The sequence below is a fragment of the Notolepis coatsorum genome (assembly GCF_963971535.1).
Source record: "Notolepis coatsorum genome assembly, chromosome: 19".
In the NCBI taxonomy this organism is placed as follows: domain Eukaryota; kingdom Metazoa; phylum Chordata; class Actinopteri; order Aulopiformes; family Paralepididae; genus Notolepis; species Notolepis coatsorum.
The window spans coordinates 82306005-82322113 of record NC_140183.1 but is presented as its reverse complement, the minus strand read 5'-3'; the positions used below and the strand labels follow the sequence as shown (position 1 = coordinate 82322113).

Here is a 16109-nt window from a genome sequence, read left to right as displayed (position 1 = left end):
ATCAGTCAGAACTGATGGGAGATGACTTTCTTTCTCCTATAGTCTGAGGAATGTCACTGTACTGTACAAATACAGTGCTGCTGCGTTGAGGTTTCTGATGGGGCAGAATTGCATCATAAGGCATCCAGCTGTGTCTAGAAGAGGGCCCTGTTTGAGTCGGAGGGGCTTTGCTGGAAAGAGGAAGAAGGAAGTAGTGTGACAGGAAGTTAGACGGAGAGAGACACCTGTGACCTTTGACCTCATCTAAAACAGGAAGATGGTGACAGGAAAAGAAAAGAGTGAGGAAGAAAGAGAAAAAGTTTGGAACCTTAGTTTAAAGGCATCTTCATAATGTTATTGTTGCTTAATCAACACTGCATTATAAGTACTTAAAAAGCCCATTGAACAACTGGGTATTGTGCAATGTACATTATAGATATAAGGCAACTAATAAAATATGGAAACATCTGGATGTCTGGATTCTCAGCAGGCCTATAAGCCTATTGGTTCCTCCAAAGCACACAGTGTACCTCCATAGTATTGAGACGCTCTGAGTGTCTTGGACAGACACTGTTGCAGGAGACTGTGAACACTCCCTTGCGTCATGGAGTTCCGTTGTTTTGTTTGCTTTTGACATGCGGATGCAAACCATTGCCCATTCCAGACAGATTTATTTGCAGATTCTACTATACCTCCATTGTAGCACGGTTCTGGGACATCTGTGTTTCCAGTGGCTCTTGGTGATTCCTTTTACAATCACAGCATGCATGTTACTTGTTGCCAAGTAATCTGCTGAAAGAGGTGTGTCGTGTGTGTGTGTGTGTGTGTGTGTGTGTGTGTGTGTGTGTGTGTTCATCCAGGATAGGAGGTCACACTGGTTGCTGGAATACTGCCGCAACAACAAAATAAAAAGCAATTAGATAATAGAGTGGCTAGGTGTGGACTATACTATGAATCATTATTCAAATACACTTCGTTCAAACAGTTATCGTACCCAACACTTGAGTTACGTTACTAAATGTATTAGACGTTAACTTACCTTATTGATTTAGGTGAACTATATACCTATATGTCATGTATGTCCCTATGCCATAAATGTCATGATGTCATAATGTTGTGTATGTCATAAATGTCACTATGAATTGAAAATGGGGGACCCTGATGTAAACAAGACAAACGTCTTTCTCTGGTCTGCATCCCCTTTAACAATTGTGTGTATTGAGCCGTACTGTATTGTACCCATTATGCAATCTCCAATCTGTTAAATAAAGTTTTCATTCATTCATTCATTCATTCATCATTCAACTGAAACCCTGCTGGTAGTGATGGGGTCACTGCGGCTGCGCAGCCTCCAACGTCCCAGCATACAGTGCGTCTCTCCCTCGACCGGAAGGGCATTATTTGAGGACACTAAAGCAACATCAAGGTTGGTCGTCGACATCTCCAAAAACATTTAAACCATTCTCTCTTTCTGTAAAATGTATGGTTTATATAACGTTTTGCATTTCAGTGGCATCATAATAGACCAGTTAAGAAAATATATATGGGCATGATATTCCACAGTTTTTATACTATTGAGTTAGTGGCTATATTGAACGATGCCAACGTTAGCTGCTCAACTGAAGCTATGCTACCTAGTTCATAACACCGTTACCCTGTTGTGTCTATTTGTCTGCCTGTTTCGAGACATGTTGCAAGTAACATTATTATTATTTGACACAGTATGGTAGCCAAGCCAGTCTAACTAGATTAACCTATAGGCTATGTACCGTTCATCGACGTTATGTATACTACGTAAGCTAACAGCTAACGTAACTAGTTGCGTTTGGATCAACATGACAGCTGCAATGCACCTATTCCTCTCCTCCAGTACAGTAGCCCCTGATCGAGACAACTGCGCGGTTACTTAACAATGTGTATGTAAAGCGTTCATCCAAATTGTCAATAGGGGCACAGTTGTCTCGATGATGGGCTAATCCTACCGGTACTTTGGTCCATGGTTAGTTTAGCTAACGTTACTTTACTCCACAACTAGCTTTAGCTACATTTCAGTCCAGCAACATTAAGCTATCCATATTGAGTCCTATTGATAATGCCGTAAATACACATGTTTACGACATGATTGTCTTTGTTGCAGTGTTATTCACACCGTTAGAGTTGCACAATGGCAGAGAACATTGAAGAGAAGATCAAGAACTACAGGACGGCGCCCTTTGACGCCCGCTTCCCCAACGTCAACCAGACACGCAACTGTTTCCAGAACTACCTGGGTAAGGACTTGGGCTTTATGCCACACACACAGATAAAGCATCTGTTACTCCCATCGCCACCAACCACCATCAAAATAAATTCATGCTAGGTACACTCCTGCCATTGCCCTTGACAAAGGTACTGACATTACAACGGGAGTTGGTCCCCTGTTGGTCCCCCTCTGTGGCTGTCAACTGATCTTAATTGGTTAGGATGGGTCAAATGCAAGAGGAATAATTTCCCCATGTAACTTGACATACAGAGACAGTTAATGTTGCAGATCATTAGTCAATTGGACATATTTGGCCAAAAAAAAAGAGCTTCCAGTTGCTGGCAAACACTCGCTGCGAAGTTGCTGAAATAGTCCACTTTGTCAACTTGGACCTGCTTTCCGGATTGCTGATATTGTGTATCGAATGCAACTTGAAAACGAATTTAAGGTCTTATCATGTGTTTGACAATATAGGACGGTTGCCTGACTTTTATGTTTAGGTAACATAGAATGCATCTGAGTAAGTACAATTAAATGACATGACGTATTGTTGCCATTGGGATTTTAAGCTCATCTCACGATACATTAATTTGCCCGGCTGCGATATGTAGTTAGTATAGGATTACATTTCACAGCCGGGGACAAGCAAGGGAGCTACAGCAGTCTACTGTTGTCACTTCACATTAGAACAGCCACAATGTTGGCTAACCCACAAACATTTACCAAGTGCTTTTACGCTTCAACCTGTTAAGCTGTAAGGTATCCCAATTGGGGCACCCTGCTTTTCTTTATCATAAATCGATCAATAGAGACCGTATTAGATCCCCAATTATCATATCATGGGGTATCATTGGAAAGCCACACTCATTGGCTAGTGGAATGATTGATTCTGTATGAGCCCCCTAAGATTGTGCTTAAAAAAAGAATAAAGACTAAACAAAATATCCAATATACAAACTAAAGTACAAAATGCTAAAATTAGGTAGATGTAGTGCAAATCTTTTAGTAATATATAGATAAAATATGGTGTAGTGTTTAAAGTGAATGTTAACATTACCTTTTTCTCCCTTTCTGCACCAGACTTCCACAGGTGCAACAAAGCCCTGACAGAAAAAGGGCAGGATGTTGCTCCTTGTGACTGGTACCAGAGAGTCTACAAGAGCCTCTGCCCCATGAGCTGGGTATGTGTTTAGTTATTAACAACCAGGCGTTGAACCTCGTGGATCCTCTGTGACTCCCCTCTGGTCACTTAGGGGCCTTTCTCACTCACTCATTCGGGTCCGGTCCGTACCGTCCTCATTCCGGGTCGGGTGCAAACTTCCCCCCTCCCTCTCCCCCCTCTAGTTTGTGTACACACTTCAGTCTTTGTTCGCTCCGGGTTCTGTTTACGGTTTGCGTTTTGAGCGTGTACGCTTGCCGTAGGCGATGATGTCACGCTCGAAAATGTAAACAGGAAGAGTGTTAACACGGCGGCGGAGTCTAGTATAGCCACTGTAGCACTTATTTTTCAGCAAAGAACGTGCAATAAACAAAACGCATACAGTCACTGTGTGTTCTGCCTCTCATTTGTTGATGAAACAAAACTAACATCAACACAATTGAACACCAAAAGCGGAGTTTAGTCTCATCTGCGGCGAGTTTGTTAGCTTACATGCCAGCTAACGTGAATGGAATATGCCAGTATAACAGTATAGCATTGTGGCTAGCAGCTAAACGCTAAGCTAACGGCTAACGCTAGTTAGTTTAGCCTGTTCAGCAGCTAACATCCCATCGCTCGTGGCAATTATATTGCATGTCATTGATCTACTGGTCGACCACGGCCAACTGGTTGGGCACCACTGGTCTATAGAAATAAATGCATTCGAACAAGAAAGTATAGTAGACATATAGCTATGGCAAAAAAAGTTACCAGGCTTAATGCGAGCCAGGGAAGTCTTTACCCCCTTCCGTGACTGCTATGTGCAAGCCAGGGGCTTTATATCTGATATATTTCGAACATATATAGAAGATATAAATATCGTTTTAGTGGGTATTGTCCAGTTGTTGCTGTGTGTTTTTATCTGCCCACAATTCAAGCAAGTAACGACGTTGTGTGTGTCACTGGCGAGCACCCAGAACCACCTATTTCAAGCGTCCCAGGTTCAGCGGGGGTAGTACGAATCAGCGCCGCTTCGCACCCAAAACGGGTGTGTCTGTCTGAGTGAGACCCCGAAAGGTGGGTGAGAAAGACCCCTTAATGCATGTGTTGAGTGTCAACTCTGGGCACCAGTACAGAATATTTACTTAGAATAGATGGAATAGAAGTACTTTATTGATCCAGAGGGAAATTCAGCACCACAGATCACTCACAATGAACATTCAGTTAGTCAAAAATAAGAATACAAATTTCAGAGATATACATTCTAAAATATACAGTAATGTACAGTAAAATGTAAAAGTCCACAAAGTTATACCTATAGTAAATGTACAGGAAGATATACAGGGATTTACTCTGCACAGTGAGGCATTGTACAGTCTGATGGCTGTTGTTACGAAGGACTTCCTGTGACGTTCAGTGTTGCATCGTGGACGTCACGTCCTTATTACCAACAGCCATTAAGGTCGTCATTAAGGTCATATGCAGTTAAATCCCCCCCCCCCCCCCCCCCCCCCCCCTCATGCACTGTTTTAAATAGCCACAGATTGTGTTACTGGACGTCTGCAATGCACACACTGTCCTGTAGTATAGGGAGTGAAAGTACACCATACGAGTATTTCAAACTAGGGCTGTCAATATCAACATGAAAACCTTAACGTGCTAATTTTTTTTACTTAATTTCGGTATATCATTTCGGCACATTTTCCTTTTTGACACCAACTGCCTCCCATAACTTAGAATGTAAGCTGCTAGTGGGCAGTGTGTTTACCTTCCTTATTCCTCTTGACATGCAAACCAGGAGAGTGATGTGTGACCAGATATCCCCCGAATGGTAGATTTCATTATACAACGTTTCCGAACAGGCTTCTTGGATTAAAGACATGATGAGTAGATCAGTAGTTTCAGCCTCTAGGTGTCACTAGAGCACCACCAAGACAAAGGCTGAAACATCATTATTTGATGATAAAACCTTTAAAGGAAAACTCCAACATTTTGGGAAATTAGCTTATTTAACATCTTCCCTGGAGTTAGACAAGAAGATACATACCTTTTTTGTCTCTGTGCGTGCATTTAGCTTTGGGAACAGTCGCTCCGTTAGCGTAGCTTAGCTTCATCACTGGAAGTGGGGGAGGACAATAGCCTGACGTTCCCTTACAGTGTATACAGTCACCAAAGACACTCCAAATACAACTCCAAAACGTTCATGTAAACATGTTGTGACCTGTGTATTTACCACGTGGAGAAATAAAAAATAATTGAATTCGGGGCGCCCCAGTGGCGAACCACATAGCGCGCTCAGCACGGCCCACCCGGGTTCGACTCCCGAACCCATTGTTGTTTGCCGAATGTCTTCCCCCCACTCTGTCTCCCATTCCTCCTCTGTCTCTCTCTACTGGACTGCCCAGTAGCAATAAAGCGATAAAAACGCCAAAAAATAAATTTTGAATTAGACTATTACGTTTTCTAAGCAAATATACTCGGAACTATTTTTTGCCTAAGCACTCGTCTCTGCGCGCAGTCAGTGATTTCTACGTGAAGCCGTGTTTGTGGACATTCTCATTAATTCAAAGGATCCGAACCGATTGAAGTTTATGGATACCATGACTAGGGCTGACCTTCGAAGCTTTTTTTGGCAATCGAAGCTTCGGGGCCGAGCTTCGATTTTAATTCGAAGCTTCGAGAAAAAAAAAAAAAAAATTTAATTTTTTTAATTTTTTTTTTATCTTATGTTGTGGGACTTGTACAGCACTTTCATAAACTGTTGTTTTTAAATGTGCTCTATAAATAAAGTGGGTTGGATTAATTAATTAAAGGGGAACTCCAACATTTTGGGAAATTAGCTTATTTAACATCTTCCCTGGAGTTAGACAAGAAGATACATACCTTTTTTGTCTCTGTGCGTGCATTTTAGCTTTGGGAATAGACGCTCCGTTAGCATAGCTTAGCTTAATCACTGGAAGTGAGGCAGGACAGTAGCCTTACAGCAGGGCAGTACAGTGCGATATATATGTCGCACGTGCGACACTGACGTCGGTCTGTGCGATGAAAGGATTGACTTCAATAGCACTGGTGCGATGGCCCGCTATCCACTTGGTACTTGTAGTCTTGTGCGATTAAATACAATGTCCCTTCTGCGTAAAACTCCATATATCAAACACCAAATCCCATAATCCCTAGCGAACAATATCCCCGCGAGTTGCGAGCAGTGACTCATATCCTCTCGGCTCACAACACAGCAGGTGACTGCAGGACTCGTCTCAGCAGCGTTTGGAACGCGGACATTGAAAGAGCTAGTAGATAGTGTTGTCGCGACCCAAAACAAATCCCTGCTGTTTTATTCGGCAACGGGTCAAATGCATATAACATGCTTTGCAATCCTCGCGTCATAAAGTCCGAAATGAACGTTACCCAGACCGTGCTTCTGCCTTCTGCTCTCAGCCGAGCGGGGCTGCACAGCAGTGCGGCTATTTTGCGATCCGAAATAAGTCTGTGGTGTTTTTTTTTTCCTCACAACGGGTCAAATGCATCTAACACGCTTTGCATCATCGCCATTCCTTTATGCCCACATCGCCCGAAATGAACGTTACATTAGCATAAGCTAACAAGCTAATCCTGATCAGAGGCAGAGCCATAGAGACAGTGTGGACTGGGGAAAGGGTGTGTGTGTGTCGAGAGGAGTGGAAGTTTGAAGACAGACTAGATGATGCGGGGGTGGTGAGTTGAAACGGTGTGAATGAATGAAAACTTTATTTAACAGATTGCAGAATGGGTACAATACAGTACGGCTCAATACACACAATTGTTAAGGGGATGCAGACCAGAGAAAGACTTTCGTCTTGTTTACATCAGGGTCCCCCATTGTGTGTGTGTGTGTGTGTCCCAACCGACCCCACTTCTATGTTTCAATAAATTATTTGCATTTAAAACTATTAACGCTGACTCATTCCTTCAGTCCACTCAAAATTATGCTAATATTCCTTGTTGTTTATGATATTAATTGAAAATAGCATATGAGAGTATTATAGTAATAATAACACATGGCGATATACTAAAAAGCAATTTATAATTTTTGGCTGGTAAAAAATCTGCCTTTTTTAAATCTACCAGCCAAATGGCTGGTAAGTCAAAAGGTTAAGTTTGTTCCCTGACTGCAACTAAATAACACAAATACAATAGGCACATTTGTGACTGTTACAAATATAACACGTTTTATACTTGTGCTACAAGATTTTGGCCAGTGCTACAAAACTATCAACCTCTGTAGCACCAGTGCTATGTGCAAAAAAAGTTAACGTACAGCCCTGCTTACAGTGCCTTACAGTGTATTGCAAGGTCTGACATTGACCAAATTTGATATACATGACCTTGGTGGGCTCTAGGTCAACTCCTGAAAAGGGGGTCAATGTCAGACCTTGCAATCAAAAGTTAGGGGGCGCACTGAAATTATGGCAAGGGTTATTAGCCCCCTAACTTTTGATTGCAAAGTCTGACATTGACCCCCTTTTCAGGAGTTGACCTAGAGCCCACCAAGGTCATGCATATCAAGTTTGGTCAATGTCAGACCTTGCAATACACTGTAAGGCACTGTAAGGCTACTGTCCTGCCTCACTTCCAGTGATGAAGCTAAGCTATGCTAACAGAGCGTCTATTCCCAAAGCTAAAATGCACGCACAGAGACAAAAAAGGTATGTATCTTCTTGTCTAACTCCAGGGAAGATGTTAAATAAGCTAATTTCCCAAAATGTTGGAGTTCCCCTTTAAGTAGCCCCTTTCGTGACTGAGCCAACAAGGTTTCACTCGGCTGTGTGATTTAATTCAAGGTGGATCGCTGTTGTCGTTTGAACAACTTCAGATTTCATAGGAACTACCAATCCCCCAAATCAAGAATGTTTAAGATGAATGAAGTAAGATTTTGATTATTTGAAATATGGCCTGTGTAGACTAAACTATGCACAGAATTATGTCAGTCTACAAGGTCCGTATTCTACATGGTCCGGCAATGTAGACCTTGTAGACTCCACTACAGACCAATTATCAGTGAATGTTCATGCATTTTTAAGAAGGGCAACTTCCACAAAAAAACAAAGAACTCACCAAAACATCTCAGTAGCACCTTATCTAAATTGTATTTCCTATTTTGTTTATTCATCCCAGTATCTTTCTTTCTTATGTGTGGAATTCTACAAGGCATGTAGGTGTATATGTATTTGAGGATGATATCATTCAAACAGGCAATAGTGATGATATAATTTGGGCAGTGCTGAGCTGGGTTACTTTCCTCCAGTGTATTTGTCCCCCGGCCCCACCCAATGGCCCCATATGTGCACTCACACACACACACACACACACCTACACACCTACACACATTTACATTTAGTCATTTAGCTGACGCTTTTATCCAAAGCGACTTACAAGTTCTGTACGACAAGACAGCAAGAAGGGTACAACTCTTATCAGCTGAGTAACAATGTTTATCAAAGTGTTGCGTGTTACAGTGTAGGTTAGTTTATTAGGAAAAGTGCATGACAGTAAGGTTAGTCACGGTTAGATTTTTTTTTTTTTTTTTTAATCATTTCAGATAATGGCTGAAAAAGTGAGTCTTTAGTCGACGGCGAAAGATTGGACGGGATTCGGCTGTCCTAACTGGGATGGGTAGTTCTCACACACACACACACGCACACACGCACACACACACACACACAAATCGATTTTTTTTTTAATGTTCGAAGCTTGTGCCATCGAACGAAGCTTCGAAGTATTTAAGACAGCCCTAACCATGACATAAAATCCTCTTACCTTGATGATTAAAAGCCTCCCCAATTTAGAAAACAGTAATCCAATGGCTTGTATTGATAATATAATACTAACTACTGCACGTAGCTAACCGGAGCTAACACAGAACCGGATGGTCACTAAAGCAAATATAATCACTTCCTTTCTGGGGTTTTCAAAATAAAAGTGCAACGTTTATAGCAGCGGAAAACGTTTATTTTGTACATTATCTAACGTTAACACGAACCTAAACTAAAATAAACGTTTTCCGCTGCTATAAACGTTGCACTTTTATTTTGAAAACCCCAGAAAGGAAGTCATTATAATTATAATAATGAGTGTCCACAAACACGGTTAAAGGTTAAATAAAATTAAAAAAAAATATATATAATTATATATATTTGCTTAGAAAACGTAATTGTCTAATTCAATTATTTTTTATTTCTCCATGTGGTAAATACACAGGTCACAACATGTTTACATGAACGTTTTGGAGTTGTATTTGGAGTGCATTTGGTGACTGTATACACTGTAAGGGAACGTCAGGCTATTGTCCTCCCCCACTTCCAGTGATGAAGCTAAGCTACGCTAACGGAGCAATGTTCCCAAAGCTAAATGCACGCACAGAGACAAAAAAGGTATGTATCTTCTTGTCTAACTCCAGGGAAGATGTTAAATAATCTAATTTCCCAAAATGTTGGAGTTTTCCTTTAAACTAGGCATCGCAGATCAAATACGACTCAAGATCTAGCAATATCCTGTCAATCCTTCTGCTAAAAATGTTTTCAGAAACACATTTCGGGTTTAACTTTGGGAAAGAGAAAGATGACAAGCAAACAAGCCGCCGTTTTCTTTTTAAGATAACGGGAGAAGAGAACCACGGACTGCCCGCTAGCAACTCGCTTATCCAATCGGGTGTGCGTTCCACGTGGTTAAATAATAAAACATGTAAAACAGGCTGAAACCTCATATCACAAGTAAATGCACTCGCTGCCCAAATGTCAACGCCCAGAAACGTCCCCTGCCCACTGCCCAGCAAACTAGAAGGAAAGAAAGATGATCCAGGCAGAGGGAGGGGTCTCTGTAGATAAACGCACCATCATATACTTGTAGTGGGTCTTAAGTGATGAGTGAGAGGGGTTATGTTTGTATGAGTCTATACATTAAATTTTTTTTACACCTTTGAACCAAGTTGTATGCACGTTATTTCCTTCAAAGTTAGAACTACCATCTACAGGCTGAGCACTGTCTTTGTTGATGCTAGTTTATCCCATGAAGGAACCCACAGGTCAGCTTGTCTCAACACAGCTCTTGGTACATCACGGAACAAATATTGGCACAAAACCTCAACTTTCTCAATGTCGTTGAAGACCGAGAAGCACCTTGCCTGACCATTGTCATGTGTTTCTTCATTACCACAGTCCCTCCAGATGCATTTCGCTATGTATTTATCATACGTGTTAATTGTGATTAAAATCTCAGCCTATCGTGATTAATGCAGTAAAAGAAATTTGCTTTGGTTTTTATTTAACCAGGCCGGTCAATTAAGAACAAACAAAACTGACAAGGTTCACTCGAAGGGTAACATGGAATGGGGACAAAAAATGTAATTAAATAAATAGAAAAGAGACGGATGGTACATACATCACATAGGTAAAAGGGAAATAATTAAAACACACATCAAACAAGAAAATTACAACGGGGCATACATGAAGCAGAACAGTCAAATGACAGTTAAAAGGCTGGATGACAGTTGCAGGTGTGTGTAAACAACTCTGCGATAAGAGTCCTTAAAAGTAGTGAGGGGGATCAATTATACATTTTCAAAGTTGGCAAATTGGAAGTAGGATTGACCGAATTAAGTGTTAACACGGGGAACATCTAGTGAGATATGGTGAGCAGCTCTGGTGTTATAGGGAATAGATGACAATTTTAACAAGTGTATCAATGGTAATGGTTTGACAGCCCTATTTCACACACAATCCAGACAATGAAGCGGATGCATTTCCACATTACTCAACATTGTCTCGCCAAGGTTTTGTAGTGCCAGCTATGAGAGGTTACCTCTCTGTAGGGGTATGTTATAAATCATCCTTGATATCAGCTCAAGCCAGACCAGGTGCAGTCTTGGCGAGTCATCAACTATATGCAATGGCTGTTATTGAGCCAGCAGTATATAATATTATGTTTCTGTACTGTTCTTGATTTGTGCATATGAACTCGTGTTTGAGAAATGTATCTTCTAGTTAAAAAGGGTTGTAAAAAAGATTGTATAAATTGTTATTCTATCCTCTCACTTTGCGTAACATTTTTAAGTCTATAAAAGTGATTCAGTTTATTTAGCAGGCTTGTGTTTGGTATGATTGATGAGTGCATTTTGACACTCCAAAAGACCGTAACCTTTGATGGTTGAGAGTTCTGCAAGTAAGAGTAGGTGTAAAGCGGGGAAGGCATGATCAAAGATAAGAGGTGAAAAGACTTACTGAAATACAGTGACTCGGGTAAAGGAACTATTAGTATTACTTCACTGACATTTTAGCTGTACTTGTCTGGAAAATGTCGCAAGTTGAAAGGGTAAAAAAGTTGTCCGATACTTACTTTTGAACAAAATAACATGAAGAATTTGTAAATTTTCCAAGATTCTTCCTTTTGCAATTGACCGAGTACTCCTTTTAGTGTAGACCTTGTAAATATTTTGATTGGTGATTTACAAGTCCTATGTTTGGGAGGTAAATTCCAGAATTAATGTGTTTGATTGTAAATTTCAGATCTTATTGCTCACTATTCTGGTGACCAAAATACAACATACTGAGTAAATATATTTATAAAAAAATAATAATATTAAAAGAGAAAATTAAATATATATATATATTGAAGTAGTAATGTATAGGCTTTAAAAATGGTGTTACTAAAAATATACTCAATTACTGTAACTAGAATAAGTGTAATTAGTTTCTTTCCACCTCTGATCATCATTACAGAACTCGAGAGGACCTGCTTATTATTTGTGAATTACTGTAGCTGTGGGTGGCTCCACTTTTCTAAAGGGATTCTGCATTGAGTCTTGATTCTGGTGATCATCACGTGACGACTGCTGAGGAACAGCAACAGTTCTAGTGTTTGTTGGCAGATGGCGCTAATGTCTCCTCAATGTCTCGCAGGTTTCCAAGTGGGACGACCAGATGGAGGAGGGAAGCTTCCCAGGGAAGATCTGACACGGCCAACCAACAACTGCTGACCCACATATGATTCAGGACATTCTGTTAGCTGCACCTTGACCTTTCTTGTGTGACATCCATCACACCATCGATGTTATTGTTTATAATGTTAATATAAAAGATTTAACAAAAACACGCACAGGTTGTTATTGTGTTCAACAAGGTATAAGGTATATTCCGCTCCATTATATACTTCTCTTAATGTGTTGATTAAATTAATACACAAAATGGATTGAATTTATGTTTCTTGGTAATTTACACAATAATGTTACTGCCTTGCATTGGATCTATATTCTGCTAGTTGGCAGTGCACTATGTAAATATGCCTTGCAAGCTTTGTCCAGAGGGTGGCAGTGATTACTAAATGTCCAAATGGAAAAGCAACCCCCCTTCCCTTTTTTGGTTGGGTAATATTGATCATATTTTATGATCCCTTTGAACTGTAGAGTAATTAAATATTTAGATAAAAAGGAACAGTTCAATCATCACTTCCTGTCAGTTCTTGCAGATCTGATTTGTGAAAATGGAATGATTGACTGGGGACTTTAGTCTCCTGAAGTTTGTGCCAATAGGTATAATAGCTAACTTGTATTTCCATTACTAGATTGTAAGTGGAATATACATAGTTCAGTGATTTATTATTTACTTTTGAATACTAACACCAGCCTAGACTATGGACACTTAGCCTTTAGAGACACTTTTGGATCATTTTGATGCCTTGTTATGTCAGTGCTGGAAACAAACATGATTTGTCCTTCAAGTTTACTGCAGTATTTCAAAACCAGTAGAACTATTGAACTTCAAAACCTACACGCTGCTTCGGATTTCATTGCACTAATTCAAGCATAGAGGTTTATTTTGCTTTCAGGATGTGGTGACTTGCACGTCATCGCAACATCTTCCTCATCTCTCTGACCGGGTGTGCCTCTACTACCCTTCCTATTGAAATCGCCAGGGAAAATACATGATGGTTTTAGGACTATGCTAAATCTAGATCATGAACCTGGCCACCTGGGTCCTTTAGAAATAACATGTAGTATGATGGACAGAGAAGAAAAGTGTCAGAATACTGTTTGTGTTCAAATGTACTATTCATTTACTGATCCTGTTTGGTTGATTCTTGGGTCTGATTCATTGTGACTCATGACGTCTTAATCTGTGTTGCCAAAAGCTGGACCCAGGTTCTAGAGCGTGATATATTTTATTTGGACATGTTGATGCAATTCAGTTATATCTGAGGAGTGATTTGGAGATGACATGCTTATTATAAGCAATATAACATGTTTTATATATATATAATGAATTTACACAAGAAGTAAAATAGTTTTATTTACAAGGTACATTTCTAAATATAAAATAGTAAATTGTCCAGTCACAATCTTGCCCCATGGCCCAACACTCATGTTAAGCTTCAGCCCTTAGCCCCCCATGTTAGGTCAGCTGGTCTAATTAATTCATAAAGCTGGTCATGTAAATGGTCTATATTAAAAATGGATGTCGGAGCTCCCCACCTGTAGCAATTTTACAGCAGCTATTTTGCGTCCACTCCTGAAAGAATTCAGTTTAATTCATTTGGGGATAAAAAAAAATGTGTGAGCCAATGCAGCCCATGTAATAGACTTGGTAAACAGAATGGAGTGAAAAGTTCACTCTTCTTAGAAATGTCCCTTCTTAGAAGCTGAGTCAAACCTAACTATATTTCCTGTTGTTGCCTTGACTACATTTCCTGTTTCATAGCATAACACTCCTTTTTTTCACATAAATACAATAGTACATATAGGTCACACAGTACCAACAACACAAGATCCAGTGGTACAGTCAGACAACTGCTCTACCTCCTGAGCCACTGTCACCCTGTGTCTCTTTAGTGTTCTGAATGTTCTGTTTAAAGTTGTGAAGTCCAGAAAAATTGAATTATTTTTGATAATACGCTATCAATATAAAAAGAGAGCCACATACGTAAGTTTGGATATGCCCTCACCTTTTAAGATTTGTCCTTCTTTAAGGATAAGTCTCTTTGTTACCATGAATTTGTTTTTCATTGGTTGGGTTATACACCTTGTATTTTGGTCTTTGGTGATAATTGCTCCCATGGTATAAGATAAGATATCCCTTTATTGATCCCCTTGGGGAAATTCAGGCATCATAGCAGCAGGGGGGGGGGGGTACAGGTAGTAGAAGACATGGTACATGTCATAGAATTATAGTACAATGGAGAAGTAAAAATAGAATAGAAAAAGGCAGTGTAAACAATATAATTAACTCTGGACATGTGCATATGGGCAACAAGTTGCAAGATGAGGGTATGTATGCCCTCTCAGTTATGTTTGCCCTACAATAAATATAGTTACAATATATATAATCCAATATATAATCTTAAAATGTTAAATATATGCTCTGATTAAGTATACAGTATATACACAAGGTGCGGTATGCATAAGGTAGGTGCCGTGATATACATTGTACATTATATATGGTCCTTTTAGGTGGGCGTCAGACACTCAGTGATGGAGGTTCCTAGTAGTTGGATGTCTGGCAGCGGTCCCTGCCCACTGTTGTGGAGCCTGATGGCCGCTGGTATGAAGGACTGGCCGGGGCGGTTGGTTGATTGTCGGGGGGGGAGTATGAGTCTGTGACTGAACGTGCTTCTCATCTTGACTAGCTCGTCGTCGTAGAGGGGGTGGGAGGGATTCTCCAGGATAGCAGCCAGCTTCCTTCTCATCCCCCTCTCTGCCACCACCTCTAGCCTGACCAGCTCGACTCCCACCACGGAGCTATAGCCTTCCTCACCAGCTTGTTCAGTTTGTTGGTGTCCCTCGAGTTGATGTAGCCCCCCCAGCATGCCACAGCATAGAAGAGGACGCTGGCCACTACAGACTGGTAGAATGACTGCAGCAGTCTATTGCACACATTGAAGGACCTGATTCTCCTCAGGAAGAACAGCCTGCTCTGTCCCTTCCTGTAGAGGGCCCCTGTGTTGTCCGACCAGTCCAGTTTATCGTTCAGGTGTACCCCAAGGAACTTATATGACTCCACCACCTCCACCTCATCCCCTCGGATGGTGATGGGAATCGGGGGGGGGGCCTCTTCTTGCCCCTCCGGAAGTCCACCACCAGCTCCTTGGTTTTACTGGTGTTGAGTTGGAGGTGGTCGCTCCACCCCACAAAGCTCTCCACCAGGGCTCTATACTCCTCCTCATCGTTGTCGGTGATGTAGCTTACGAGGGAGGAGTCGTCAGAAAACGTCTGCAGGTGGCACCCGCATGAGTTGTGAAAGAAGTCTGAGGTATAGAGGGTGTTACCTGATCCTTCACAGGGATATCACATATAGAGGGAATATGTTTGCAATATGTCATTTCCTCTTGACGATTGTGAATAATCTATAACAGTGTCCAAAACTTCTTTAAGTCTACTAGCAAATACGAGTGCCAAAATGTTAAAAGTGTGATAGGATTCCAAATATCTAGACTGTCCCTGCATGTCTTTGTTTGCTTTTGGAATCAAAGTGATGACACCTTGAGTCATACTTGTTGGAAGAGCTTCTTTCTCTTTGCTGTCTAGGAAGACCTTAACGTGGAACTACACCCAATTTCACAATTCATATTCCTCTGGTCTAAGGCAGTCAACAAATATTAGTGAAATTGAGAAACTCTCCAAAATCCAAAAACTAGGAAAGATTTTATAGCTGACACAGAGCACCCAGGGGCATCTTCTGAGTTCATAGATACTGTAGGCTACAAGGGGCGACTGTGCCTCAGGAG

General features: G+C 40.9%; 1 protein-coding gene across 1 annotated transcript; it reads left to right on the top strand.

The window, feature by feature from the left end:
* Positions 1-1331: 1331 nt before the first annotated feature.
* cox6b2 (cytochrome c oxidase subunit 6B2) lies at positions 1332-12581 on the top strand. The gene is made up of 4 exons (XM_084336100.1): positions 1332-1405; positions 2117-2249; positions 3302-3402; positions 12293-12581. Exons 2-4 carry the CDS (start codon positions 2144-2146, stop codon positions 12344-12346), a joined length of 261 nt encoding a protein of 86 aa, XP_084192226.1. The 5' UTR covers positions 1332-1405; positions 2117-2143; the 3' UTR covers positions 12347-12581.
* Positions 12582-16109: the final 3528 nt, after the last annotated feature.